This window comes from Macadamia integrifolia, chromosome 11 (assembly GCF_013358625.1).
Source record: "Macadamia integrifolia cultivar HAES 741 chromosome 11, SCU_Mint_v3, whole genome shotgun sequence".
NCBI lineage: Eukaryota > Viridiplantae > Streptophyta > Magnoliopsida > Proteales > Proteaceae > Macadamia > Macadamia integrifolia.
This window is the reverse complement of record NC_056567.1, coordinates 32,248,806-32,276,644: the sequence shown is the minus strand read 5'-3', so window position 1 is coordinate 32,276,644 and position 27,839 is coordinate 32,248,806. Positions and strand designations below refer to the sequence as shown.

Genomic DNA, 27,839 nt, shown 5'->3' with positions numbered 1-27,839 from the left:
ATATTCTCTAAGTAGGTAGCTTGCCAAGGAATCTCAAAGCAGCTTCTAAATATTCGCGACATGATACTTTAGACGAGACATGAACTTTGTGAATAGATATACCCCAAGGTCCTTTGCTCACATGTGAAGTTTTAATTCATTCAAATTCCTAAGGCGGCCAAACCTTAAGTTTTGAAAAAACCCAACTCTAAGAGATCCTAACAATATTTGCTCATGAGATGTAAATCAAATTTCTTCATTTTAAGCTGAAATTGTCAATGAAATGTTTGCCTAATCCTCTGTCACATGGATTAACTCATGCATGTATTGCCAAGTGGCAAATAGTGAAACATTATCCTTCGCTATGTCATTCTTCATTAGACATAGTGAAGGAAAAGAAGACCTATGAAATATATATAGAAAAATATGCAAATATATATATTAATACATGATAAGATATTTGATTGAAGTAGATTATGAAATCCATATCTCTTTTAGATTTCCAAAGGTCAAAGTTATCATATCACTCATCTACGAGGCAAAATTGAAGAAATCATCTTGGAGATTTCTTCCCAAATGGGACCATGAGGAATTTTTCTTTTTTTGGCACTATTATTATTATTATTATTATTATTATTGGAACATTTCAAATATGGTATTGAACAATTTGGCTATTCCGTGTCGCATGCCGATGAGATGGAGTCTTGTTAAAGCATCATTTTCTTATTATTTTTAATAATTTATTGGTCTGAGGCTTTCCATGATATCAAAGTGGAAACCACACCAATGAGACAATGAGGGGATGAAAGATGGATTTGTTTAATAGAGATTCACATTTAATACTAAGGGAGATAATGTTAATGTGAGCCCCACAACTCATAAGGTGAGAGCGCATGTGAAGGAATCTTTTTCGATTTTGTAAGGATCTTTTACCCTAATTTTTAATGGGAAAAATAATGTTGATTAATTGTGTGGCTCTTGCACTTAAAGAGTGCGTGAAATTACCATTCCACTCCCTGTGAAATTAAAAATATCATCCACGTTGACATTCATTGGGCCTTATGTTGGTATAGGGGCCACGTAAACATGAGGTGTAGGAAACTCGCATTGAAAATTTTATTAATCTTCTTCACTCATAAAAGAATGAATAAAAATATAGATGTAAATGGATAGTAAAAAATCTGAATTTGATTCAGAGGGTATCTAGATATCAATTCAAATGATCCCTAAAATAGCTAAATATATATCCAACCAATAATGAAAATTTAAATACTTAAATGATTTTGAGGGTTCTTGAAGATTCATTATATAAAATAAGGAAAAGAGCTAAGACAACTAAGAGACATGGATAGAGAATAATTTCGTATCTGCTTAGAACTATCCATATTTTGTTAAAGAATATTAGGATTCAATCACATTTGATCTCCATTCAATCTCTTTATATCTCTTATAAAAATTAATGTGAATAGGCATTTCCTACTCCTCATGTTTAAAAAAATTCTTCTCTTATCATGTATAATAATAGGAGAGTTTTCTGTATGAAAGCATGGCACTTGCGGTAAGGGCAATGGAAGCATCAACGTAGGCGGAATTTCCATCATTAATTGGGGGCGGGGTGGTCTTTTTACTATAATAATTTAATCAATTTTAATCTCCTCCTGCCATAAGAAATTATCTTTTTCAGTTTCCCGCCAGTGTAGTCTACTCTACTGATAAACGCTTCCGACCACTGGTAGCAGATGAAGCCATTTGATATAAAACTCACAAATATCCTTAAAAATGGCGAAATGCTTACTTCACGTCTTCATCTCAATTCTCAACTAATTGAATTGACGAACTCCAGTCGCGACTCGCGAGGATGACGAAGAAGATGTTTCGTTTCTGAATATAACGGAAATTTATAGTCGACAAAGAAGATTTCAGGCACGGAGATATTTGAAAATTCATTTTTGAGTTTCTGTCATTTCTCTTCAATTTCATTATATTAAAAAAAAAAAAAAGATTCAATTCCGTCTCCTTTGTTTTGTTGATTTCTGTTTCAGAAGAATGCGTATCGACTAAAAGTTTTCCAAGGTTCTGATCTTCATGAATTGAAATAGTTTCTCTCCGTTTGAAGCTTTGATCTTCGACACATGGCGGCTACAACGATTAGAAGATTGGATTTATGGTTGAAGGGAGGATTTTCTGTCTTGCTCTTGTTCTTCTTCGTCGGAGCAGAAGCAGCCGTTTGTAGCAGCGGCTGTGACCTAGCTTTGGCTTCTTACTATGTGTGGGTGGGTTCTAATCTCACATTCATCGCCCAAGTCTTGAACTCTTCGATTCCATCGATTAGGAGCTACAACAGTCAAATATCCGATCAGGATTCTGTTCTATCTGGCACCAGCGTACTCGTTCCATTCTCCAATTGCGATTGCATCAACGGCGAATACTATGCTCATGTGTTCCAATACTCCGTTAATACAGGCGATACCTACTATACTTTAGCTACGGAGTATTATTCCAACCTTACGACCACGGCATGGTTGGAGAGCTGGAACAGCTACGCTCCAAATAACATTCCAAATAATGCCGTGCTCAATGTTACCGTTAATTGCTCTTGTGGGGATATTAATATCAACTCTGCTTATGGGTTGTTCACGACTTACCCTCTTCGCCCAGGTGACTCCTTGTCTTCGGTTGCCTCTTACTTCAACATAAGTGCCCAATTGCTGCAGGAGTACAACCTCAACACGGATTTCAGCTCTGGGAGTGGTCTAGTGGTCGTTCCTACCAAAGGTGATCCCTTATTCTGTGCTAGCTGGTATTGTTATCTGCTTATGATCATCCACAATTCTGAACAAACACTAATTGGGAATGCATAAATTTGTAAACAAAGTGGATTCAAATTTGTATTTGAGCATCTATCCATTAATGGGGGTTGGGGTGGGTGAGGGGGACAAATCTATAAAATATGATAAGTAATTGGGTATCTTGTTTTCCGACCTTTATCATGAACAGAAAGAAGCCATTTTTCTGTGGGTTTCTATATGTTTCTTAATACCTTTATTGCAAATTGTTTTCTTGATACCCTAGAAGCATTCCAAATCAACGAGACTTACAAGTTTTGATCTCTCGGTGGTACCTGAGATGATCTTCGTTGTAGGTGATGGGTTGCATAGGTTGAAAAGAATTTAGCTTTGTGTCTTTGTTACTGATCTAATTTAGATATAAAGCTGAATGGTTGTTGCTGAAAATCTAGCTTTTCCTCTTCTTAAAAAATAAAAAATAAAAAACCTTTTGTACATGTAGAGCCTGGAATTGATATCCGCTAGTTTTCTTAATCTTTTTGCAGATAATACTGGAAGTTATCGAGGCCTAAGTACGAGGTAATTAGTATTCAATTTGCTCAAGGATTGAACTGATCAACAGTTTGTCTTTACTTCCTACCTCTTCCAGATGTCTAACATGGATACACTATTCCCATCTTGCAGTTCAGGAGGAGGATCTTCAGGTGGCTTGAGTTTTCTTCATGTGCCGGTTTTATGCTTGTTATCTGAATAAGTCATTTGGGCATTGATATTATTTAATCTGACCATGCCCTACTACTAAATCTAAGCAGGAATTTCACCCGGAGGAATTGCCGGCATATCTATTGCAGTAATAGCTGTGGTACTGCTTCTGCCAGGTAGTATATACTGTCTGGTTAACAGAAGGAAGAAGGCTAAAAGGGCAGTATTGCTTCGCTCAGCATCTGAGCATCATTCTATTTATCATGAGCTTGGTAAGCCTTCTTTTTATGGCTATACATTATTCCCCTTGTAAAGGATGTTTCTTCAGAATTTTCCTGGGTTTTGGCTATTCCAAACAGATGTGTTCTCTTGCTGTAATTTTGGGACATGAGTCAGATGACCAAGACAACACAAGAATTTCTTATGCCATCATTTGGTAATAAACGCTTCTATGGAGAACATCAATCTTCGTATCAGCGTGATCATCATTGTTTTCATTGTTAAAGTAGATTTCATTTTAAATATACTATGTGTGACCATAATTTTATGTTGCATTGCTTCCAACTGTTAATCACTTTTCTATCTTACAACATAATTATTCTGTGGAGTAAATCTGTGAACTGACATGTAGTATAGGAACCATTGTTGCTCTTTATGCTTTCCTCAAATATAACTGTCTCAATGGAACTTTTGAATTATCTGTAAATTCTTCAATTTACTTGTCATCGTATATTGCTACTGGAGTTATGTTTTCTTTACAAAGTATAATGAAAAGGGGATGCCACTGTAGTGTTATAAGGCTATAGGCTCTCTACGGTATTTTTGTGTATCAAGGGAGGATCTGAAGGATCTGCTACCCGTGGCATCAGCTTTTTCTGGTGACCTTAACCATCTGAACTGGAGTACTGTTTCTTTCTTGGGACTTTCAATCAGAAGAATACAACTGATTGAATGGTCATTACAGTCCAACAGGATATACTTTTGGCCTATCCATCCCCTTTTGTAGGTTGAACTAATTGTCAGTCTTGATGGATTGACACAATCAATATTCGTGAATGTATTAGAAACAGGGGTGGACCCAAGAATTTTTCCTTTTCTTTTGTTGGGGAGCCCATAAGAATTCTATAAATTTAAAGGGAGAAAGAACACTGCACTCTTTTTTTTTTTTAATGGTTAACTGTGTCCAATCAAATAAAATTGTACTACTGTGGAGGAAGACAATTGATATCAGTTGATCATTTATCCTTGTGCGCATGTAGGTTCTGGGAGTCTCAAAATCACGATACCGCCTACTGTTGTTGGTGGTGTGTCCCCAGGAGTTACACCTATCAGTGTGGACAAATCAGTGGAGTTTTCATACGAAGAGCTTGCCAATGCTACAAATAGCTTTAGCATTGCTAGCAAAATTGGTGAAGGTGGATTTGGAGTGGTTTACTATGCGGAGCTGAGAGGCGAGGTTTGTATTCTTGAAGGACATCAATACAAATTGTGATTTTGGTGTTATTTAAGTAACTGATGGAATTTAATATTTATATGATTTCAGTGATTTTGACTGAAATAATAGTTTTTTTTTTTTTAGATGATTTTGACCAATGTGATAGATATTTAAATTTTGATTCCTATCAAAACTGAAACATTCACATCATTTCGGCCAAAATATGTCAACATTTGTCTAAAACGTCCTGTATTTGGGTATGATTGATATTAGCCTCCTAAGCATGCATAGAAATTATGTATCTTTTGCATACACAAAATTATATTAGATGCCAGATAATAAGAAAGAGCAACTCAGTGCACAAGGCTTCCACTACCTGTTTTGTGGGAGAGGCTTTTTCCAAGTTTTGAACATGTGGCTAACATGTTGCTATAGTGCAACTTAACCGTTACAGGCTCAGCCCAGATAATAAGATTTCAAAATAATAGTTTCATTATTCAACTTCTTATTGAATTGGCATATCTACTGGTTTATGAGGGAGTCCTTTAAGTATTGAATTTGAAAGAAGCCTATTTCAATTATTCTTTTAGGTTGGCATGGACAATATGTTCTAACCAACATGGTGTCTAATGCCCGACCACTGCTTGATACATATGAAGATGCAGAGCAAATTACATGAAATTTTCCTCAGATATTTCATAATTTGGTTGAAATAGTAATGTTTCCTTTTTTTTTTTTTTTTTCAATCCAAACCATCAAGAATTCATATTCTCACAGAATTGAATAAAACTGGCCTTGGGGGTGTTTAAAGTGATGGGTTACTCTCTCTAACGACAAGGGAGCTAATGTGGACAGTAGTGTTAGAACTCGATATTTTACAGCTTTTACCTTTTCTCCCCTTCACCCTTGTATGTGAATCTATAGCATATTTATTTTTTACCCTTATAATTTCCTGTCTTGATAATTCATTTTCTACACGCAGAGGCATAATAGGATCATGTGTTCTATGATCACATTGAAGTGTCTCTGGCTTATTGTTTTCATGACTCCTCCCTTAGAGTTGAATATTTGACTTTCCTCTATCTGCTTCTACTACTTGTTATGCAGAAAGCTGCCATCAAGAAGATGGATATGCAAGCATCGAGAGAGTTCCTTGCGGAATTGAAGGTTCTCACGCATGTTCATCACTTGAACCTGGTATTGTAGTTTCCTGAAGGAAGTCTAGTTTTTTGGTTAGACATGAACATGTATTTGAATACCATTTCAGTCCAAGATTCATCTAGTATATTATCTTCAACTTTTTATTCTTTCATCATTGAGGAGAATTTCCTTAACTACTCGATTATTCATTTTTACACCTAAGAGGTTTTGTTGTCAAATATCAAGTCTTTGTGTCTGTCTAGTGATAGTCTCCATGTTCAACAACAATAGTAGCTAAGGAGTTCTGGAAGTTGGTTAGCTTGGTTGACTGGAGAATTGAAAAGTGTATATTCATCTGTGACTACCCAACTAGATGAATCAAATTCCTTGGCTAATCAAATTGCAATTGCTTCCATATGCTCTTTTCTTACTGAATTATGAATTTAATTTAGTGACCAGACTTACTGGATCAGTTCAGTATCCTTGGTTTAATCAAATCTTAAAGGCATATACCGGTAACCTTGTAATGCTCTTGGTTTAGCTCATTAGCTGAGATTAAAAAAAAAAAAGAAGAAGAAAAAAAGCAATCAGTACCAATTGTTGATCCACAGGAATCTGCCCTTGGTTAGATAAACCAACTTTTTTTTATGGGTAGCCACAGATAAACATTTCTTTTGTACTCTTGAACCATCTCTTTTGCATTCAGTATTCTGTGGTATTGTTGTTTCTTTAATAGGCATTAGAGTGCATGTTTCACATGGCCAACAGCTGTTTTTGGTTGCATCTATAGGTCTGTATCCTGTGCCTGGCCACAGTTTCTCTAATAGTAAACTGAAAGAATAGTAGTTATTTATAATGGGAGTAATTATTTAGTTTTTACTGATTATTATCTGTGACTATATTCGCTAAATCTAATGCAGGTGCGCTTGATAGGATACTGCATTGAGGGTTCTTTATTTCTAGTATATGAGTTTATTGAGAATGGCAATTTAAGCCAACATTTGCGTGGTTCAGGTGAGAACTTTAGTACACAACTGTGCCATAAAATTCTTTTCTGACAAACAATTGAACACCTCTGTAGTTTATTCAATTATTGGTTGTGAATTGTGATTACTTTCCTCTGTATTCAGGGAATGATCCGCTTCCATGGTCTACTAGGGTTCAAATCGCCCTTGATTCAGCAAGAGGTCTTGAATATATCCATGAGCATACTGTTCCTGTCTATATCCATCGTGATATTAAATCAGCAAACATTTTGATTGACAAGAACTATCATGGAAAGGTTGTGGCGATCCCTCTAGTTAAGACATAAGCATTGTAAAAATTTGTTTGTCTAAACGGGAAAAAATTGTTATCTTGTAGGTTGCAGATTTTGGATTAGCCAAGTTGACCGAAGTTGGAAATTCATTGCAAACACGTCTAGTGGGTACATTTGGATACATGCCCCCAGAGTAAGATAGTTTCTGTTGATTTATTTCTTTATTTTTGTTGTCATTCAATTACAACATGTCAACAACAACAAACACAGCCTTTTGTTGTCAATCAATTCTTCTAACTAAAATTGTCATTAGGGAAAAACAAAAAAGATAATACTAAAACAAAAAAGATAATGCTAACTCCTTTTCCATATATTCATATTTCATAAAATGCTTCAACCCAAAAAAGCATTTCTATTGTATATTTGTTCTGGACTGTGGTATGCTGGCTACATGTATTGAACTGTAGGTTGCTACTCTAGTGTTTTGGGTGGATGAAAGAACAGCTGTTGGTGAAATTCTGTCTGTAATAGATGTGGAATTAACTATCACTGAAAATAGACTTCTCACAAGACATGAGAGTTGATTGTTCAGAATTCAAATACTTGACAGAGAACTGTATGGGAATATACTGAAGGAAGAAGGGATTTCTCTTAAGTTTGTTTTCTGATACAGACCTCAGAGGGACTACGATATTTAAATGCCTTTTCCATGCAAAAATTTAAATTTTATGCATTGTGCTACACACCGTCAGGACCACTTTGCATTATATATAATTAATGTCCATGCAAGTCTTACTTTTATGTCCAGAAGAACTTTTTTATTATAAATGTTTCTATGGCCTCGTTTTAAAATGTTTATGAGGTGGATGGTTGGATACTTTAGAGTTCTATTCTTGGTGGACTAGATAAAATATAGGGACTTTTCCACTGCTTGATTTGCTTAGGTCAATTATAGGAATAGTTGCTTCCTTGAACCCGGATGATCCTTGAAAGGCCCTGTTTTCCAGGGATAGCATTTTCTGCTTATCCTTGTAAAAGCTTCTGGTGGAACTGCAATCTTGCAACCTCTTATAGCATCAAATAAAACTTGAACTTGATGGAATTCTAATTTCTGTAACACTTACAGCTTGTTTTTCTCATCACTTGTGTGTAGGTATGCTCAATATGGTGATGTTTCTCCTAAGGTTGATGTCTTTGCTTTTGGAGTTGTCCTTTATGAACTTATTTCAGCCAAGGAAGCTGTAGTCAAGGCAACAGGATCAATTGACACACAAGGACTTGTGGCATTGGTTATTCTCTTACTCCCTTTCAGTTCACTGATGACATAATTTTTTCTGAAAATATCACCCATGAAATAACTCTTCTTGGTGCTCTACAGTTTGATCATGCTCTTAGTAAGCCCGACCCAAGGGAAGATCTCCGCAAACTAGTTGACCGTAGGCTTGGGGATGACTACCCACTTGATGCAGTTCTTAAGGTGGGATTAGAAATAAGAAAAAGATCTTGTCAAGATTTGGTTTGTCTACTTAATCTGATAAGCTATTGTGGTTGTTTTGGTTGCAGATGGCCCAGCTTGCCGAGGCTTGCACAAAAGAAAATCCCCAGTTGAGGCCAAGCATGAGGTCAATAGTGGTTGCACTGATGACCCTTTCCTCCTCAACTGAGGAATGGGATGTCAGAGCATTCTATGGAAACCAAGCATTGGTAAATCTAGTGTCAGGAAGGTAGAAGGGTCCAGCTGATGATTTTGTAAGTACCTCCTTCTGGAATGATTTTGGATTCCTCATCTCTACATGTGAAAAAGCATGCATTGTATGAGAATTTGTTGGTTGAACTGCATTAAATGCTGCTGGATGGAGGCCATGACCAAGGAATGAAGAGAAAGTAGTGACAGTAAGGGGGAAGTAAAGGAAAAGGAATATACTGTATTTTCAATCACCTTGATTTTGCACATAATCCTAACAGTGTGTACAATAATTAAATTTTGGCAGAAAAAAAAAGTGTACAATAAGTAAATCAATCTACGATCTGCAGATTTTATTCCTTTTCATTGTTACCCCTTTTGGTGTGATGACACATTGTAAAGAGTCCATAGCAGAATAGCAACTGTATTATTTCAGTATCATTTTTCATAATTCAGAATTAGTGTTCATAAACAGGATAGTGAAACATGCATGTCGAGCTTTAGTTGAATGAGGGTCAATATTAAGCTTGGCAAAAAAAAAATGAAACTAGAAAATCCTTCTCCCATTTGACTTTTTCATATTCTTTGATGGCTGACCTAGACTGCTTCTTCCCTTAAGTTTTTGGTTGATTCATTTTGGGTTTCCAGGAAAAGAGTAGTTGTTTCCTACAGTAAATGCCGATCGGCCATTTTGAAGCAAGGAGTACCTGCAAATTAAACTGCATTTCCTTTGAAGGGTGCAGGTAGGAGTTAAAGTAGCAAACCAAATAAAGTAGGAGACATTTGCTTTCTCTTGTAGGCTCTTAACCCCATTTATGAGATTTCATATTGTCATGAAGTGATCAGGAATGCAATTTCAAAGCTTGGAAAACATTATCATCTTCTTCTTTAGCCATTTGGCTGGAGAACACTGTGAAACTCAACTTTTACCATGAGATCTAAACCTCCGAAACCGTTTAAATGCCATTGTAACCTAGTTAGAGAAAATAAAATGCCTCTGTGAACTAGGTTGGCAGTTTTGCATAGACTGCTGAAGAAAGAGACGATGAGAGATTTCTAGAGTTGACAGAGACAAAGCTGGAAGAGAGAGAAAGAGTTCATTGAAGAAACTTGTAGAGGTCATAAGTAGTGTTGGTTGAAAGGTAAAAGAGATGGAAAAGGAAGGATGATTACCTCGATGCCCCCACCTATATGGACCAATGTCCCAAGAAAGGGACATTAATCACTTATAAGAAAATGGAAAATTAACAAAGTTCACAACTTTTTTTAGATTTCCCCAACATAAATAGGTGTGAGTATGAAAGAAAGCTCAAGTCAATTGATACATTGACAATAATGGTTGTTTGACCAACATAAAAGTAAAAGGAAATGACCCAAGAAGCCTATGCTAATTGTGCTTAATTTGATGTCATTTTTTGAGGCTGCATATGATAACCTAGAGTGATGTTGTTTTATTTTCATTGCCTCAATTATCCACTTCAAAGGCATATGAGACTCTCATTGTTCCGATATGAGCATTTGCGGCCGAGGCCATTGAGAGTTCCAAGAAGAAGTGATATGATACAAAATAGAGTTGGAAGGCAAAAAAGAAATCCATGTAGCTGACCCATTTACTTGGGAAAAACTTTGTTGAGTTGAGTCGGGTCAGGTTCTAACCTTGTTTGAGGAAAAATAGATCTACTCTCGCACCACAATGGGAGGTCTTATGCTCATCAAATCAGGAACCATTTGGTGATTAAATTGGAGCTGCTCTTACAAAGGCATCTGAATCTGAATTCTTTTCTTCTTTCTAGCAAAGAATACACTATGCATTGTTGTATGTTATAACTGGCTGATGGAATCACACTCATGATCAGAGTCACCAGTAATCCTGGCACGAACAGCACCCATCTTTGAAGTGATGGAAACGTCGGGCATCTCTCACAATAAGCTCTCTCTTTGTGACCTTGGATACTAGTTTTGTGTAGAAATGGCAATCCCTGCAAACACGAAGGTTTTTTGTTATCCGAATGGGATTGGTTGAAGTTTCTTTGGCTCTTTCACTGTTATTTCTATCATTGCTGCTACTGGAGCTACTTCTGTTCATTATCATCAACCCATAAGCTATGGCCAATCTCTCACTGTGGTACATGCATCTTGCAATTATTTCTTCTATATCATCTTCTTCACCTTCAGTATATCTTTCTCTGGCAAACTTGGCAGCTTTCTTCACTTTTACATCAAGAGCATTTAGTTCGTCATATATCTTATCAGATTCAGGATGAAAACGATCCTCTGCTACAAAGCTATACACTTCACCTCCAACATCAAGGAAGCTCTGCCCTGCAATCTTCCGCAATCCACTCCTTTTTAAGTCAACTCTCATCCTAATTACATCATCCCATCTACCTGCATCCTCATATATGTTTGCCAATAGCACACGATGCCCCACAGCTTGCGTGTCCAAATTTAAAATCTGCTTCTCAATGACTTTTCCAAGGTCAGAATTTCCATGAAGGTGACAAGCGGCAAGCAGAGAACCCCACACTGCTACATCAGCTTCAACAGGCATTCCTTGAATGAGGTCATATGCCTCATCAAGTTGACCAGCTCGGCCAAGGAGATCAACCATGCAAGCATAGTGTTTTGCAGTAGGCAAGACCCCATCTTCTCTCACCATGCTACTAAAACAGGACTTACCTTCTTCAACCAAACCAGAATGGCTACAAGCAGACAAAACTGAAATGTAAGTAACTTCATTGGGTCGGAATCCAAAGGTCCGCATTTCAGATAAAAGATGAATGGCACAGCGTCCTTCCCCATGTAGACCTTCAGCTCCAATCATGGCACTCCATGAAACTAAAGTTTTGCTCGAATCATCCATCTCAGTGAAAATCTGCCTTGCAGGCTCTATATCCCCACATTTTGCGTACACGTCAATGAGTGCAGAAGCAACTCGGGCGTCACGGTCTAGTCCTGTGGACACAGCATACTTGTGAAATACCTTCCCTAGCCTAGAGCTACCAAGAGCTGCACAGGCTGCAAGGGCAGTCATCATGGTGACTGCATTTGGTTGGACTTCAACAACCTCGCTATATTCTTCCAGTAGCATTTTATAGAAAAGCTGGAGAGCTTCTTCAGGGCACGAGTTCTGCTCATATCCTGCAATCATGGCACTCCAACAGACCACATTCTTCTCTTCAACTCCGTCAAAGATCCTTCTTGCCCACTCCAAATTTCCGCACCTGGAGTGCATATCTATTAAGGCTGTCAAGACCACAATATCATTAGATAAGAGTGAGGAATGATGATCAGATACGTAATTTAGCACCCATCGAGACCTCTCCACGCAACCCAGCTCCGAGCAAGACTTCAAGAGGGCAATAATGGTCACTCTGTTTGGTGCTACTGTCACCGACTTCAGTGATATCATATGCTCAAATGTTTGCAATGCTCGTTCTGGTTCTCCATTCATTGCAAACCCAGAAATCAAAGTATTCCATGAGACCACGTCCCTACATTCGATTGGAATCCCATCAAACACTTTCAACGCAATGTCCATCGCTGCAAATTCAGAATACATATGTACAAGAGAATTTGCCAGTCGGGTGTTCAATTCAAACCCATACTTCAGGGAAAGCCCATGAACAGCTCGGCCATGGTGCGAGTAATTCAAATCATGGGCGACAGTGCAGGCCGATATAAGCGCACATTTGCTAACTACATCGCCCTTGGAGCACTCACGATCTTCTGAATGTCTCATCCGTGAAAATGCTTTAAAAGCTTCTCTGGTATGACCATTCGAAGAGAAAGCAGACAGGAGAGCAGTCCATGAAACGAGATCCACTGTTTGTTGTGGCATTTCTTCAAACACTTGGCTCGCATCAACGGCATTGGCACATTTGCCATAAGCATCGATGAGGGCGGCGAGGGTAAACCTGTCGCAAGCAAGGCCACGGCGGGCGACATGGGCATGTATTTGTTGTGAGGAGCGAAGGCAGCCAAGAGTGGCGCAGGCTTTCAGTAAGGGTGGGAATGTGAAATTGTTTGGTGAGATACCCTTTGCTTGCACTTGTTTGTAGAGGGAGAGGGAATAGTGGGGATTTTGGGAGGCATTCTGAGCAATTGCAGAGTTCCAATGGAAGAGCTCCTGGGTGATGACGGTTCTTGCCCATTTTTGTGGTGTTTGATTCATGTCATTGTTTTCGATCGGAAATCAGTGTTTTCACGTCTTAAACATAGTTTCCGTTTGAACTCGGATCCTCTGCATACATGTGAACATCTAACACATATCTCATTTCATTCCATTTATAGGGTGAAGAGGTCTTGGATCCTCACATGTATGTTCAGGTGAATGAACGTGGAGAGTAAAGGGGTCAATTCCAAGATCGTATTGGTAGGCCGAGCTCAACACATTTATGGCCCCGACTTGGACCGGCCATCTAGCCCAACGGATGTCCGATCAACCCGAAACATTTATAAGCCCGATGTAATCCAACCCCTTTAATATTACTTGAAATTTTCATTTTTTTTCACTAATAAAATTGAAGATTAAAGCAAAAGTCCAAATAGGTTTGCTCCAATTTTTTAGATGAACAGCAGATTGATTGATGAACAAATGTTTTTAACATTAGAAAATTAAATTTAAAAATAAAATTTATGTAATTGTGGTGGTGAACTAATGATGGGTTTGTAGGACATGCTTGAGGTAGAACTGTGCTTTCAATGGAATAAGTTTGTCAGCTTAAGTACTTCAACTATTGCATACAAATTAAGAAGACTCATTTAGAATCTTTTTAATGCTCGTTTAGGGATAAACAAGTCCGTAGTCTAGTTAAGACTTGTTTATGACATCTCTATTATAACCCGAGATCAACCGACCCGATTATAAATCATACCAGGTCTGTCCTAGTTAAACAGACATTCACAGTGCAACCCTAGATTTGGTCGAGCCTAACTGGTTGACACCCCCTAATGGAGAGGATCCATTCTTAGAGGCATAAACCAAACATCAATCATTTAGGGCTAAAGTTTGGAGGGCAACGAATCTTTCCCAAAAGCTGAGAGAGGAGAGGATCCAGCTCCCCCCCTCACCGATGATCACTTAAGTCGACCCATAACTATTTGGTCATCGTTATGTGTCCAAACGATGATTCAACGGTATTCAACGAGGCGTGGAGAAAGAAGGTGCCAGCAAAGGGCACAAAGAAAGAGGCATTGGGCGCTGTTACATCGTCATGTCGGCTATGGACGAAACCTAGACGATCACCGCTTAAAGAGGACCAAGGGGAGATGCAACATGCTCCGCACCCGGCGGCGTGCTCAGCATTCCCGGCCCCTCACTTTCCCATATTTGCTCTCGTCGATATTCACTCCTCTGCGAAACATTGTCTTCTTCCAGAACTTTCAAGCGATCTGATCTGCTACGTCGAAAATGTCACCAAGAGCCAGAGATGCCTATCGGCCTATTCTGCTATTACTCCTCATTCTATTGACGCCATTACCCACAGCCGAAGGTTTCCCGTACGGACAATGGCGAATCGCATTCTCTTTGGCTCACTCCCTCATGGAAAGAGTTGCCAACCTCCGTGCCTCCAGAGGAGATCTCGTAGGCGCCGCCAGAGCGAGAAGTATCGCAGAGAAGCTGGAAGGAGGGTTTCGATTAGGGTTTTGGACAAGAATGTGGTCAATGGGTTTGGATTACATGAGGAATTATGCCTGGAGGGGCGTGGAATGGAGTGAGATGCTTGGTGTGGCTTCGGAAATCGGCAAGTTATTGAGGGATGTGAACGATTTGTCTCGGATGAAATCGGATAAGGACAGAGCAGCTTGGGTTCTTCACAATTACCAGAGAATCTTGGGTGTTTCGAAATCTCTATCTCGTAGGTTTCTGCGAGTGTTTCATCAATCGGTTAGTTGTTACATCTGAATCGATCATCTTCTTTCCTCTTTTTCGTATATTACTTATTGTTTCTTAAAAATTTGCAGGGTCCATTGAGGGAATTGGTGTTGACGATACAGAAAGAGGTGGAGGAGGGCTTGCTGAGTGACTGCCTTGAATTGGGGACGAATGACTTCAAAGGGTTCCTTCAGGTAGCCAAAGATATTGCTTCAGAGCTGTATTCCACTTCTGAACGAAGCGATCTTTGAAAGGAAGCTAGGAATTGGAGAGAACTAATGTATGTATAAGCTTTCTGAAATTTCTGCGAACTAGAAGAAACGGTGGCGTTCGTCAGAATCGACTTAGATCAGTCACGGTTGATTCCCGATTCTTGAAACCATGCTCTCCTTCTAGCTCGGAGTCCTGACTCTGCTACTTACTGAGAATATTATGATTTTGAATAGTTGTTACATTTCTAGTTTGTATAGTGGTAGGTATCCACAAGCCATTGATCAACCTGTTCGATCACTTCACATTATACTTTCTGGCTTGGTTTTCTAGTTGAAAAAGAACATAAGAACATGGGATGAAATTCATGGAACAGGTATGAAATAGTGAGAATGAGGCTGCATTTGATAGTCATCCAGAAAAAAACGGATTAAAATGTTTGGTGTTAACTTGGTGTTTTACTGTTCTTTAGGAATAAAAGAGTAAAAAAAAAAAAAAAAAAAAAAGAAGAAACGCGAAAGGATGGAACGGCGAAATCGTATTCTGCCATTTCTGTTTTGTTCTAAATATTAAAAAAAAAAACAACTTCGGTAATCGGTCATTAAACAGGTTCACCAAGTATCATTTTTTTTTTTTTAATTTAAAACGGCATTTTGAAACAGAAATTGAAAATTCTGTTTTTGAAACAGAACGTCGTTTGGACCTTACACACGCCAATGATAGTATATGGGGGAGCATCAACAAGAATAGGATTTTTGCATCCATGTTGCTTGTAAGGTTCTTTTTCTCTTTTAGCTATTAGACAAACATCCCCCTATTGCGGAATGAGCTTCTAAGCACAGTGGCAAGTAACTATGTAATTGGGCTCCAGCGTAAGTCAAGCGAAGGTTGCTCGTTCAATCCTTCTAAACACCCCCCACCTTTAAAAAATAATAGTTGCTATAGTTATAGACTTATAGTATTGCAACAAGTGTGGTCTAATGGATCCCCTTGGTAGCCCTTCATGTCTCTTTATGACCCCTCAGTGGGTCTTGTCTGCCAAATGGCTCTTGGACACAAAAATAGACAAACACCTGCCTACTAAGAGAACTCAAAAGGAAAAGGAAGGCATCATTTTTTTTCGATAGAAGAAGGAAGGCATCATGGCAATTGGAAAGTGTACATTTCTTATGAAAGAAGCAATGTAGTTTTCTTTCTCTTCTTTCCTTGAATTGAGAAGGATTTTGAATCTTTACCTTAAAAAGGTGAAGGATTTTGGATCTTTTATGATTCCAATTGAGCTTTCATGGTAATAAATTGTGACATCTGACCATCCAATAATAGAAACCTTTTGATCAATTCCACTGATAAGTATAAGTTAAAGTATTGATATCAATAACGATTGATATCGATACAAATCAGACAATGTAGTCAATCAGATACCAAATCAGCATTAGTGTCTAAATATCTAAATATCTAAATACACAAGTGAGATTTAGGTTGTGTTTGTGTTGGTGCCCAAATTTCAAAATACGCCCTGGTGACGTGGTAGGGGAGGTTTTGGGTATTTGGAAGGAAGCGTGGACTGACCGTATCAGTTTGTCACCCATGTAAAAGTTGATACTAGTTGCCAAAGCGGTTAAGATATGCCTGCATAAAGTAAAGTTAGTGGGACATGTGGCGACAGTATATTGGAAAACCACTTCATGGGCGAAGTGGGCAAATAAAGTCGGCAATGGAACAATTAATGGATCCAAGGTATATAAGGAGAAAAAGCCGCCCAATTCATACGACAATCAACATATTCAAACAAAACCAACAATGCAACTCTTTATTTCAATTTCGTATTTTGATGGAGTAGAACTTGTTTAATCACTTCTTTGTGAATTTTCAATCCACAAAATCTATATGTTAGGCTTTAGTGTTTTGTATTTCAAAAACTCCTTTTGAGAGGATTGCAATTTATTCTCTCATTCTTCGGAGGTTTTGATTATAAAAAATCCCTGGAGTTATCGGGGCAAGAGTAAAACCCAGATCATTTGGTCGGAGTCAGATTTGATTTTGAATTCGGTCAAGAAGGATTCTGGCACGCCCGCGCACACACTAATACAGTCAACTGACCGTAGTTAAGGGAGGAATTTTCGTGCCAACAATTTGGTATGATTTCTAATACATTCCAATAATGCAGGCCAAACACAGCTTTAGTCCCTAGCCACCAAAAACCTTAAATTGGATGCTTGAAACCAATATCTTAAAGGGACACATTGAAGATGCTCTAAATCCTACAATTAATCCATCCCTTCTATAGTTGGGACACCATTCGGCCACTAGGATGGTATTCAGAACAAGAGAAATGGTAGATTCATCAAGACCCTTCCCCCCATCCCCTAAAAAAATAGGTTAAAAACATTACTTGAAAAATTAGGATGTGTTAGGTATGCATTCTCGGAACAATTTCTAGGTTCAGAGCGCATTTTGAAATGATAAAATAGTGAAGGATCAAATTTTATCATGTGTTATGGACCCAAAATCTACTTCAAGAATACATTCCAAACACAACCTAAACCACAAATTGAAATAGGCCATCATTTATGGCCAACGGATTGATTTTTTATTTTATTGTTCTTCTTATTTGGAGAATTATAAACAAGAATTGTATTAAATAAATAAAGGGTAAGAGATCGTTGCATGATTGCATAGCTCCTGCACCACGCGAGGATCAATGAGAATGCATAGAGTATGTACATAGATGTGATTTTTTATTTCACATGGTTGGAATGGTAATCACATTGATGTGTCTGGTGCAGAAGCTATGTTACCAAATTGCATTCGTTCTCCCATGATCAAAAGGCGAATCACAATTCCATAAAACCTCCGATTAACTATTCGAGCAACCTTCTACCTAAAAAAAAAAAAAACTATTGAAGCAACCAAATTTCAAAGTGATCATAAAATGATGGTATTGGTCGTTATCATAACCACACTTGTAGATCACCAATATTGATTTGCATTTGCCACAAGCAAATTGATGCGTGTAATTCACCCAAAAAAAAGTTCATGCGTGTGAAGGTACCTACACGAATGTAGTCATATTCCCATTGAAGAGGGGGGTTGGGGGTTCTTGCAAAAAAAATATATAAATATTCTGATTAAATTAAAAAAAAAAAGTCAATTGGGATCAGGATCCTCTATTACGCGACATAGTGTGTAGCTCAGATCCAAGGATGGAAAACCCCTTGGGTTGCGTGTCTGAGGCTCCTAGCCCTTGGATATATGCTATCTTATAGCGTAGGCTGTAGATAAACCCAATCCGGCCAATTGCTCCAAGACAACGTTTGAAAGGTAAAATAATAATAAGCATAATACTAATAAGGAAGGATAATTCTAATTACTTGTACCATCACTATGCCAATATGCAAGTTAATGGGAAGTCATGTTGAAGCATCTAAGTAGGGGATAGAGCCATCTTTTTACACACGACCTATATGAGCGTAGAGATACACAGACAGGATACTTTTTCTTAATAATAATAAAAAATTCAATGGAAGAAGGCTCTTCAACAAGTGGCATAGAAGAACAACAGTCAATGCTTAAAATGCTTTTTCCTTATATCAAAATTTATGGTGACAATAATGAATGTTTTATGTTTCTTTGTTTCTATTTATATTAAAAAAAATTTAATTATTTTTAAAATTTTTAACTTTTGCTTTCCAAACATAGCAAGTCTTGGGAGTTGGGATTCAACCAAGGTTTTAATATTGGTATCGGGAGACACAGATATAGTTACTAGATTGGTGATATGGTACTGATAAAAGGGTAAAATGCTAAAAATTTTGTTAGTATCAGTATTATTGAGAGCAAAAATATGTGATACAGATCGAAACGTATCGATATTAATACCATGAACTAAAACTATGGTTTCAATCCTCAATGCCCCTCTCCCGGCTCACACACCCACATCTATATCATGGTTTTGGTTGATGGTCCTTTAATCTGTTGCTATAAACTTATCTGGTGGTGATATAAACTATATTGGGGCTTGTTTATTTGATCATCATTAATTTTGATTATTATTTTAAAAGTATAGATATGATGTTAGTGAGTTTGATGAGGAATTGACACATTTAAATTCATCATGATTTTGTATTCAAATATACTTTTCAAAAAATGGAACGATCTGATATCAGATTTTAACGGGACAGTTCCGAATAATTATAGTTTCCAAATTGACACTCTTAGAACTAGCTGTGTAGAGAAGCGTGCCAATGAGTTACACAAAACAATTTCTACAGAAGAGGGCAGCAAGGTAATTTCAAGATATGGGTGCGGTTTTAGAAATCTGTCTCGAATCAGCCGATTTGTATATCAATTACGGATACCCATTCCTGACCGATCCCATACCAATCCACTGACCAAGGGTGAAAAGATAAATAATGACCAATTTTCATACCAATATGGACATCGATAACGTATCAGTATCGGCCAAGACCGATATCCGTATCCGATTATTAAATCCTGGGGAGAAGAGAGAGGAGAGAGGAGAGAGGAGAGAGAGAATGCTAGCGTACACGTTTCTCAGAAAAGTTTTTTTCCGGGAAAAAAAAAGAAGGGAAAAGCTTAGCATTCCCCGCCAGTGTGAAAGTGTTAACAGTCAAGTCCAGAGCGATAATCTATGAGTTCTACATTTCATTTCATTTGAGTTTGAATTTCAATCTCAATCTTCGGAAAAACAATCCTAGTTAATCACGTTTCTCAGAATCAGAAGTCACCACCACCTCTCTCTCTGTATCGGTCTGTTATCGTGAAAATTGACTAAAGTTTCTGTTAACTGGACGTCAATGGCGAGAGCTACTCGAGACGCAATCGAAACTTTTACAAGCATTACTGGTGCATCCGAGGCTGTGGCGGTGCAGAGACTGGAGGTTAGTTTTTATGATCGAATTTTGAGTTATGCTATTGTTTCATCGTTGGAAATATCTTGGGTTTTTGGTTCTGTGAATGAATTTTGTTATTGTTTCCATGGATTTCGACTTGACCTTCTGATCATAAATGCTGGTTTTGGTTTCTTGTTAGGGTTTTCTTATTTTGGATTGGACTAGTTTGGTTTCTTAATTTTTTCTGATTTGGGTCTTAATCATCAATTGGTTGTTTATCTTGCATAGTATGTTATCGATTATTATTATTGCTGATGGAGGGAAGCTTTAGGGTTTGGGTAAGTCTCTGCCTCATGTGGGTATTTCTTATAAGAATGATCTGCGCCCAAAGCAAGCTACTTTGGAGATGGTTGACAGGTCGAAGATCAGACAAATGAGTCAATCCGCCTGCCCATTATGTTTCTAAATTTCATGATTCATATCGCATTGGTTTTGAAACTAGCTTTCACTAATATTCCTTATTGAGCCATAAAAACAAAGTCTAGGCAGCTATACAGGTAGGTAAGTTTCTTCCTCCTGAAATCTTTCTTTATATTGTTCTTGCATACTGGGCAGAAAATGCTGTCATGGGAAAAGGTTCAGAAACTTATTAGATGACAAGAAGCTTATCATTTGGAATCTTGTGCTCCATTTGAATGAAGGTGCCTATTTATGCATCCATATTTTTATCTAATGTTCCCTTGTTTATCGACCACAAATGCGTAAATCCTCATCTTCTCATTCCTTTGTTTTACATATTTGACCATGTTATATTTCCTGGTGGGGTGGGGGGTTGGGGACATTGCAACTATCTGGGGTGGCCATGTAGGCATGCTGATGATGGAAAATTTTTCATTATGTAACTGAGTGAAAATGAAGACATTTAGAGAAGGATCCGAAGGCATTCATGTCTTGGGGGTTACTTGTGCTCAACATTCTGCCATGAGCCAAAGCTTGTGATCAAGTTTCAACTTGTGAGTTCAACTTAAGCTTGAAGCCAGCTTATTTACTTAAAACATGCGTTAGATGTTCATGAACTTAGTCATCCAGCATAAAAGGCCCCTGTTTATGGGAGGATCCAATCTACAACTTTAAAACATTTAATAAGAACTAAATTTTTAGTATCATCAGCATCCTAACAGTACTCTCTAGATAAACACCATGCCATCCGTAACATGCCAACTCATTCCTATGTAATTATTGTGTTCGTATTTGGGTAGGAGTTATTGCCACGGTAGAGTGTGTAGTGTTATGTAACTTAATATCTATGGTTATGGAAAGTGGTTAGAAGTTATAGGAGTTAGAATTACGTGGAGTGTGGAATTACGGTTAAAACTTGTTTGTTTAGCCTACGTAGTAGATACAAGTATAATGAATAGAAATGATTTGAAGTTCTAAAAATTTCTATTTTCTCTCACAAGAGAAGAGGTAGGCTTCCTCATCCAAGCCAGACGTTTGGCTTCGCCTGTAAATCCAAGAGATAGGCTTCCTCCCAATTAGCCAAGACCCAAGCTTGGTCTGTTAAGCTAATCTACCAAATGGGGAATTATTCCTATTTTATCCCCTTGTATCTCTTTATCATCTCTTTCTCATTTCTTTTTATATTTTTCACTATTTTCTCTCCACCCGAATTTGTGTATGTAACACCATTCGTGTTCCTTTGCAATGATACCATTTATTGAAGGAGCTTCTGAGAAGCATTGTATTGATACTGTTCTCAAACAACAATCTGTCATGTTGAATGACATTGGGAATGAAATATGTATCTTCCTCAAAGAGTTCATTGATTCCATTGACACTTGTAAGTATCAAGTAGGGGACATAGTTGAGGCATCAGCTACCCGATTGGGTAATAGTCTAATGGATTCTTTGGTGGATAAATGTTACTTTAAGATAAGAAACTCATTAAAAATGACGTTAGTTTATGTTCTTTTGGCATGAGAAATTTTAGTGTCCATGCTAATGAAGAATGTATTCTTCGCAAGGTTGTGGCTGATTTATAGTGGTGCGTAAGGTTGACAGCTAGCACTTATTATAATAAGTTGTAACCCGTCAATCTGTTTTTCATGGGTCCTCGCGCTCGTCCTTGCTTGGAATCTCCATGTAGCTGACCCTATTAAGTTGGGGTAAGGTTTTGGATGTTGTTGTTGTTGTTGCTAGTGAAGAATATTCAAAACTAAAATGCTTGGGCGACTGTGCTGTGATCTGATATTTGACTCGAGATCGTAGGTTGGAAATTCCATACATGCACCATTCACCTTTTTTGATATTCCAGGTGGTGCATGAAGTTGTGGGAAGTCTCAACAGACTACACAATGAATTTAGCTGTTATTTACACATTAATTAAGTATGGACAAGCTATCCATCCTGAAGACATTTGAGCAGGTTTTGGTTTTTTACTGGACATAATTGTATATTACTCATGTTGCTGGTTTCAAGTATCTGCCACTATATCCTGTTAGTTTTCCATTTCTCTTTCTTTTGGCACTTGACAGTATGCCATTTGATATTTTGATCTCTTTTTGTTCGTCATAATCTCTTTATGGGATCGATATGGCTGCTCTAATATTTTTCTGCTTTTGTTCTCTCCTGATTGGTAATAGGAACATGGTGGTGATCTCAATGAAGCTGTCAATGCATATTTTAACGCAGGAGACAGAAACATGTATGTGTCCGTTGATCTATATTATCATCCCCCCCCCCCCCCCCCAATTTCCTTCTTATTATTGAGAATTTACTCTCATTATCTGGGAGTTATTATCTCCTCTTCTGAATATCTGTGTTACATTTCATGCTTATTATGTCCAGAACACGACGAGCACCTGTTGCAGTATCTCAAAATGATTTCATGGATATAGATGATCCATTTGGATTACAAACACAGGGACCTTCTTTGCCACTTCTATCTGCTGCTAGAAACTTGGACCCATTCTCAATTACTGACCCCACTTTTCCTAGAAGTCTCTTTGAAAGCAGGGGTGCTTCTGAGTTCTCCAGCCATGCACCATTTTTTTCACATCCAAGAAATGTTCGGGAGATCCCCATAGATATCAAGGATGGAAATGACCACCCTGGTCATTCTGGACCCAGTCCTACTGTTGAAGATGTCACTGGAATTGCATATACTCATGATCCTGAAATTCATGGACAAGTCATAATTGATGATGAAGAAGATGAAGGTCCTCCGATTAATCCTCCGGCACATACTCCTGGTCAGAATGAAAGAGAAGCTAGCTTTTTGGGTGACAGTCAGTATCAAGTGCATGTCCCAAGTGTTCCAAATGTAAGCAGTGACTACAGTAATGATATAGAAGAAGAGATGGTCCGCGCTGCCATTGAAGCTTCAAAGCGAGAGGCTGAAGAGGGGTACCCAAATCAGCAATTTCCATCTGATGTAGAAGAGTTGGGAAAACTGCCATCAGCAAATGGGAGGTGGATATCTATTGTTGCTGTTCCATTTGTATTACATATGCACTCTCTAGTATTTCACTTTATGTGATCATTGCATGCTTGTGCATACATCTAGGCTTGTCCTGTGGGTGTGGATGGTGTTTCATCCATTTTCCTGATTTGTTTTCCCTTTTCCTGATGGAGGCAAGGATTTGGTTCTTCTGGCAAGGGAACGTCAAGTCAATTTAAGTTGGAGGCAGGAAGCTCATCTGTGCAAGAAGAAGCTAAGGATGTAGAGGAGCAGCCATTGGTTAAGCACAGGTCCAGACATGTTTCTTCTGGATCCGTGGAATCTGCAAGTGATGTTGGAGAAATGTACAGCCCCCCTTCAAGTCCTAGAACGCATGATGTTGGTACTGATCGGCAGCGCACTGGGGATACCTTTCCCTCTGATGAAGTATGCATAGCTGTTAATACATATTTTACTTTTACTGTGTAACATAGTCAGATAATATGATACTGTTTTATAATCACTTAATGGTTTACATTCTTGCTGTAATGAAGTGGGGTGTTTTAGAGTCACTAACTGGTTTACATTCTTACTGTGATGAAGTGGGGAGGCATATCTTCAGAGGAACACGATGAAGCAGTTATGCTCGAAGCTGCACTTTTTGGTCAGATTCCTGAAGGTAGTGCATATCGTTTTGATGTGGGATCCTATACTCATCGGATACCACGTTCTCCTTCACCCACTCTAACAGCACAACGCCTACTGCGAGAGCAGCAGGTTTGTCCTCTTTTTTTGTGGCCATGGTCTAATGATTTTCAGTGTTTGTCAAACCATTGATGCTGGTCTGAGGTTGCAGGATGATGAGTATCTTGCTTCCCTACAAGCTGATAGAGAGAAAGAATTGAAGGCCAGGGAGGAAGCTGAAGCCCGTCGATTAGAAAAGGAAGCTTCTAGAGCTGCTGCTCTTCAAGAAGAGAGGCGCAAGGAGGAAGAAGCTCGCATGAAATTGCTAGAAGAAGAGGTAACATGAATTAAAGTTCATGCGTTAGCAATGATAGGGGGAATGCTTTCAGATAGAAGCACTGGCACACTTCTTATCTCTGTAGATTTGCTGCAAAAAATCTAAGGGGAAATCTTTCGTACCAAAACTGCACCTGAAACAGGTTCATGATATTGTTCCATATTTAGTCTCTCTCTTATATTATTGGATATGCCATATCTTGGTTGCAAATATAGTAGGAGATGAGCATTATAAATTATGAATTGTGTTGTAATATTGTTTGACGGTCTTTCTTTCTAAATCTAGTGGTTTTTGAAAAATTAAAGAGTTTTTGAGTCCAAGCTAGGTTGGTTTACCTGACCCAGTTTAGTTCTTGCCAGACATCAAACAGTTAAGTCAAATCTGGCTGGTTTTAAATTTCGCTCTCTATGAAATCGCTAATATCGCAGTCATGTGTCGACTGGCAACCCTGTGATTGTGGCAAATCTCATCTTTTCCTTAGGGATTACTCCAACCTTGTGGACTCTAGTTGTGTTTGCAATTCTGTGAATTACGACAAACAAAATTTTGTGAATGTCTTAAGACAAGTAAACTATATCTTTGTGCCTTTCCTTCAATGATAAAGGGAACCTCCTAGCTGAGGGCTGTGTGTCCCCCTTTTCCCTTTCTCCCTCCTTAGGGGTTGCTTGAATATTCCTCCCTCTTCGTAATATATTATCTTATAAACGGGCCGCCCACCAAAAAAAAAATTTTTGATAAAGGGAACCTTATTCCAGAAGAGGAATAATTCATTTGAAGTTGTCTGTGGGTTCATGGTTGTTTGACTAGGTTCCTCTCTGATGACAGGAGTTTGAGAGACAGCTAGCTGCAAAAGAAGCTTCTCTTCCTCAGGAACCAGCTTCAGATGATGATAATGCTGTAACTCTTCTCATTCGGATGCCTGATGGTAGCCGACGTGGCCGTCGCTTTCTCAAGTCAGACAAGCTCCAGGTAGAAATGATGGAGATATCATCCTCTTGGATGTGTAGAAATTATTCTTGATTCTTTAATCTTGGTTCAATCTTACAGCTGCCTTCTTTTGCATTGCTGTCACTTTTTGACTTCATTGACGTAATGGATATTTCCTTTTGTATTTGTGTAAAATTTCTGTTGATTCTTTAATCTGACAGCTGCTTTCTTTTGTATTGCAGTCTTTTTTTGACTTCATTGATGTGGGTAGGGCCGTTAAACCTGGTACCTACAAACTGGTAATTGTCCGTGCTTATTACTTTCTGTTCTTCTAATTTCTGGTATTACATCATCTTTGGTTAATTGGTTGCAAACCTACTGAATTAAACAATCTACTGTCCTTTTATGCACAAACTTTTACTCTCGTGTACTGTTGCAGGAATTATGTGATGCTTATGCTTAGTATAAATCTTGTTATAATAAACAGGCTTTCTGCACTAACCAGTTTAGTCTGAGGTATCACTTATAACCTAAAGATAAAAAGGCATTCTGTTTAATAATTTCTTGGATATTTCAGGTGTTTATGGAAATTACAGATAATAACAGGATATTAATGATTTTCTTACAATTATGAGAATTTTCCTTACCCTTTTTTCCCCCCATTGAACATTTGCCAATGGGAATAGATATGAAAGGAAAAATTAAGAGATCAAGAGCAAGAGTAATTTCTCCTAATAATCTTTTACTTCATCAAAAGTTTTGTGGATTTTTTTTTTTTTCCTGCTAACAAGGAACTAGGAACCCCTCTCACCTGCCTGATTTTACGGTTCAGGCCGGAGGGTAAAACTCTGTTACATGCAGCCACACCTAACCTGTTTAACAGATGAGTCACGGGGAGACTCGAGCTGGAAACATCTGTTAACACACATGCCTTTGATTCACAATATGGTGCACTCTTTCTTGCATGGTCATTTGCCACCCAAAGTATTCAAAGACTATAGGTCTACCTCTATTTTCCTGTAGATTTACTGTGGCCTTGATGGTCTCAGATGGCACTATGACATTAAGCACTGGTGTCTTGCCCTTTGAATCACATTTTCTGAGCCATAGGTTAATGGTGGACAATTCCATAGTTTTAAAGCCGGACAGGGGGTGGAGTTATGGAACCGAAAAGGGTTCCAGTTCCTCTTCAATCCAGTTTTTACTGATCAAACCATGGTTTTGTAAGAGAATAAAAATGATTAAAATTTGGAGGGAAAAAAGAAAAAATGGAAGGAAACCGTCAAGCTTTGAATGGGTGGTTTTCAGAGAGTCAATAAAGGGCAGTTCCAGTCTAACCTGGTTTGACCACCTAATCTGGTTTTTAAAACTATGGCTGAGACTTTGTTGCTTGAAGATGGTATGCGCAGGTAGCCTTTGGTTTCATTTTACATTAAATTTCGTCGACATTGGACCAGTAATTCTTTACTCTTCTGATTTAATAGCTAATTGATGGAAATGAAACTCTGGATAAATGTTGAGCTAGTTCTTGAAACACAGTGGGGTGACTGGTTCACCATCGGTTGTTGAATTTAAATTTTGCATGTCATCAAAATTATCTGATGTTGAACCGCTGGGTTGCAAGATGGTCCCTGAACCGGTTTAACATTTCTCTTCTAATTGTAATGCATTAGAGAACGAAAAGACTTATTTCTGCTATGTATAACAGTCGCACTACTTGTACAATTGATGAATGGAACTTGGACTGACACTTCCTTGATTTTCATGCTGGACAGGTGAGGCCATATCCTCGGCGTGCTTTCAGTGATGGTGAGAGTGAATTATCTCTGGGTGAACTAGGTCTAACCAGCAAACAAGAAGCCTTATTTATGGAATTAGTTTAGGAAAGATGATTATCCTACTTGTAAGTAGGAAAACAGAGGAAAAGGAGAGTACTTTTGAAAATTCCATTGAAACAACAAAACATGCATGATGTGTGATCTTGGCTGGTGATGTTATTGTTGGAGCCCATTAAAATGCCAGAACACAGCAAAAATGCTGCTTCATCTGAAGCTGAAAATAGAAAATTATTGAACTCTTTCCAGCCACCACAACTATTCTTCAGCATTCTGGGTTTGTGGGCTGGATGATTGTTTTAATTGGTGGTGTTGATTGATTTATGGATTTGTATTTGTATAAAAATATTTTATTTTCATTTTAATCATATCATTGGAAACTTATACTGCTTCTAGGAGTAGTGAGGGGTGAAAAAGTATATGGTTTTCCTTTTCAAGGGCCTAATGGGTCCTGATCAACGTTAAAAGACTTCATGTTTTGCATGACTGCTTATGTCCCGGATGCATTTGATAATGGGATTGCTACGGATGTCACATTCAAGCAAGGACTTGGGGCATATTTGATTTCGTTTCCAAAAACGTGTTTTTCCATTTTTTTTTGTGCTAAGAAACTGAAAAACACCTCAAGAATCGCTTGATTTTTCTATTTCATTTAACTTGTTTTTCGAAATGGAAACAGAAATTTAAATCTA

At 38.1% G+C, this 27,839-nt stretch overlaps 4 protein-coding genes across 4 annotated transcripts; 3 read left to right on the top strand and 1 right to left on the bottom strand.

Annotated features, from left to right (window-relative positions):
- Positions 1 to 1,677: 1,677 nt before the first annotated feature.
- Positions 1,678 to 9,439, top strand: LOC122093694 (chitin elicitor receptor kinase 1-like). The gene is made up of 13 exons (XM_042664096.1): positions 1,678 to 1,902; positions 2,022 to 2,754; positions 3,311 to 3,344; positions 3,450 to 3,469; positions 3,578 to 3,739; positions 4,727 to 4,923; positions 6,010 to 6,099; positions 6,963 to 7,056; positions 7,173 to 7,324; positions 7,405 to 7,493; positions 8,454 to 8,589; positions 8,679 to 8,777; positions 8,864 to 9,439. The coding sequence occupies exons 2-13, from the start codon at positions 2,112 to 2,114 to the stop codon at positions 9,026 to 9,028; spliced, it is 1,881 nt and encodes a 626-aa protein (XP_042520030.1). The 5' UTR covers positions 1,678 to 1,902; positions 2,022 to 2,111; the 3' UTR covers positions 9,029 to 9,439.
- Positions 9,440 to 10,842: 1,403 nt separating this feature from the next.
- On the bottom strand, positions 10,843 to 13,158 carry LOC122093103 (pentatricopeptide repeat-containing protein At3g12770-like). The gene has a single exon (XM_042663352.1). It carries the CDS (start codon positions 13,156 to 13,158, stop codon positions 10,843 to 10,845), a length of 2,316 nt encoding a protein of 771 aa, XP_042519286.1.
- Positions 13,159 to 14,010: 852 nt separating this feature from the next.
- LOC122093695 lies at positions 14,011 to 15,445 on the top strand. The gene is made up of 2 exons (XM_042664097.1): positions 14,011 to 14,874; positions 14,952 to 15,445. Exons 1-2 carry the CDS (start codon positions 14,398 to 14,400, stop codon positions 15,111 to 15,113), a joined length of 639 nt encoding a protein of 212 aa, XP_042520031.1. The 5' UTR covers positions 14,011 to 14,397; the 3' UTR covers positions 15,114 to 15,445.
- A 4,178-nt stretch (positions 15,446 to 19,623) lies between these two features.
- LOC122092667 (plant UBX domain-containing protein 8-like) lies at positions 19,624 to 27,531 on the top strand. Its single transcript, XM_042662898.1, has 9 exons — positions 19,624 to 19,973; positions 22,568 to 22,629; positions 22,773 to 23,396; positions 23,559 to 23,811; positions 23,968 to 24,141; positions 24,221 to 24,385; positions 25,211 to 25,354; positions 25,555 to 25,611; positions 27,088 to 27,531. The coding sequence occupies exons 1-9, from the start codon at positions 19,890 to 19,892 to the stop codon at positions 27,193 to 27,195; spliced, it is 1,671 nt and encodes a 556-aa protein (XP_042518832.1). The 5' UTR covers positions 19,624 to 19,889; the 3' UTR covers positions 27,196 to 27,531.
- The last annotated feature ends 308 nt before the right edge of the window (positions 27,532 to 27,839 follow it).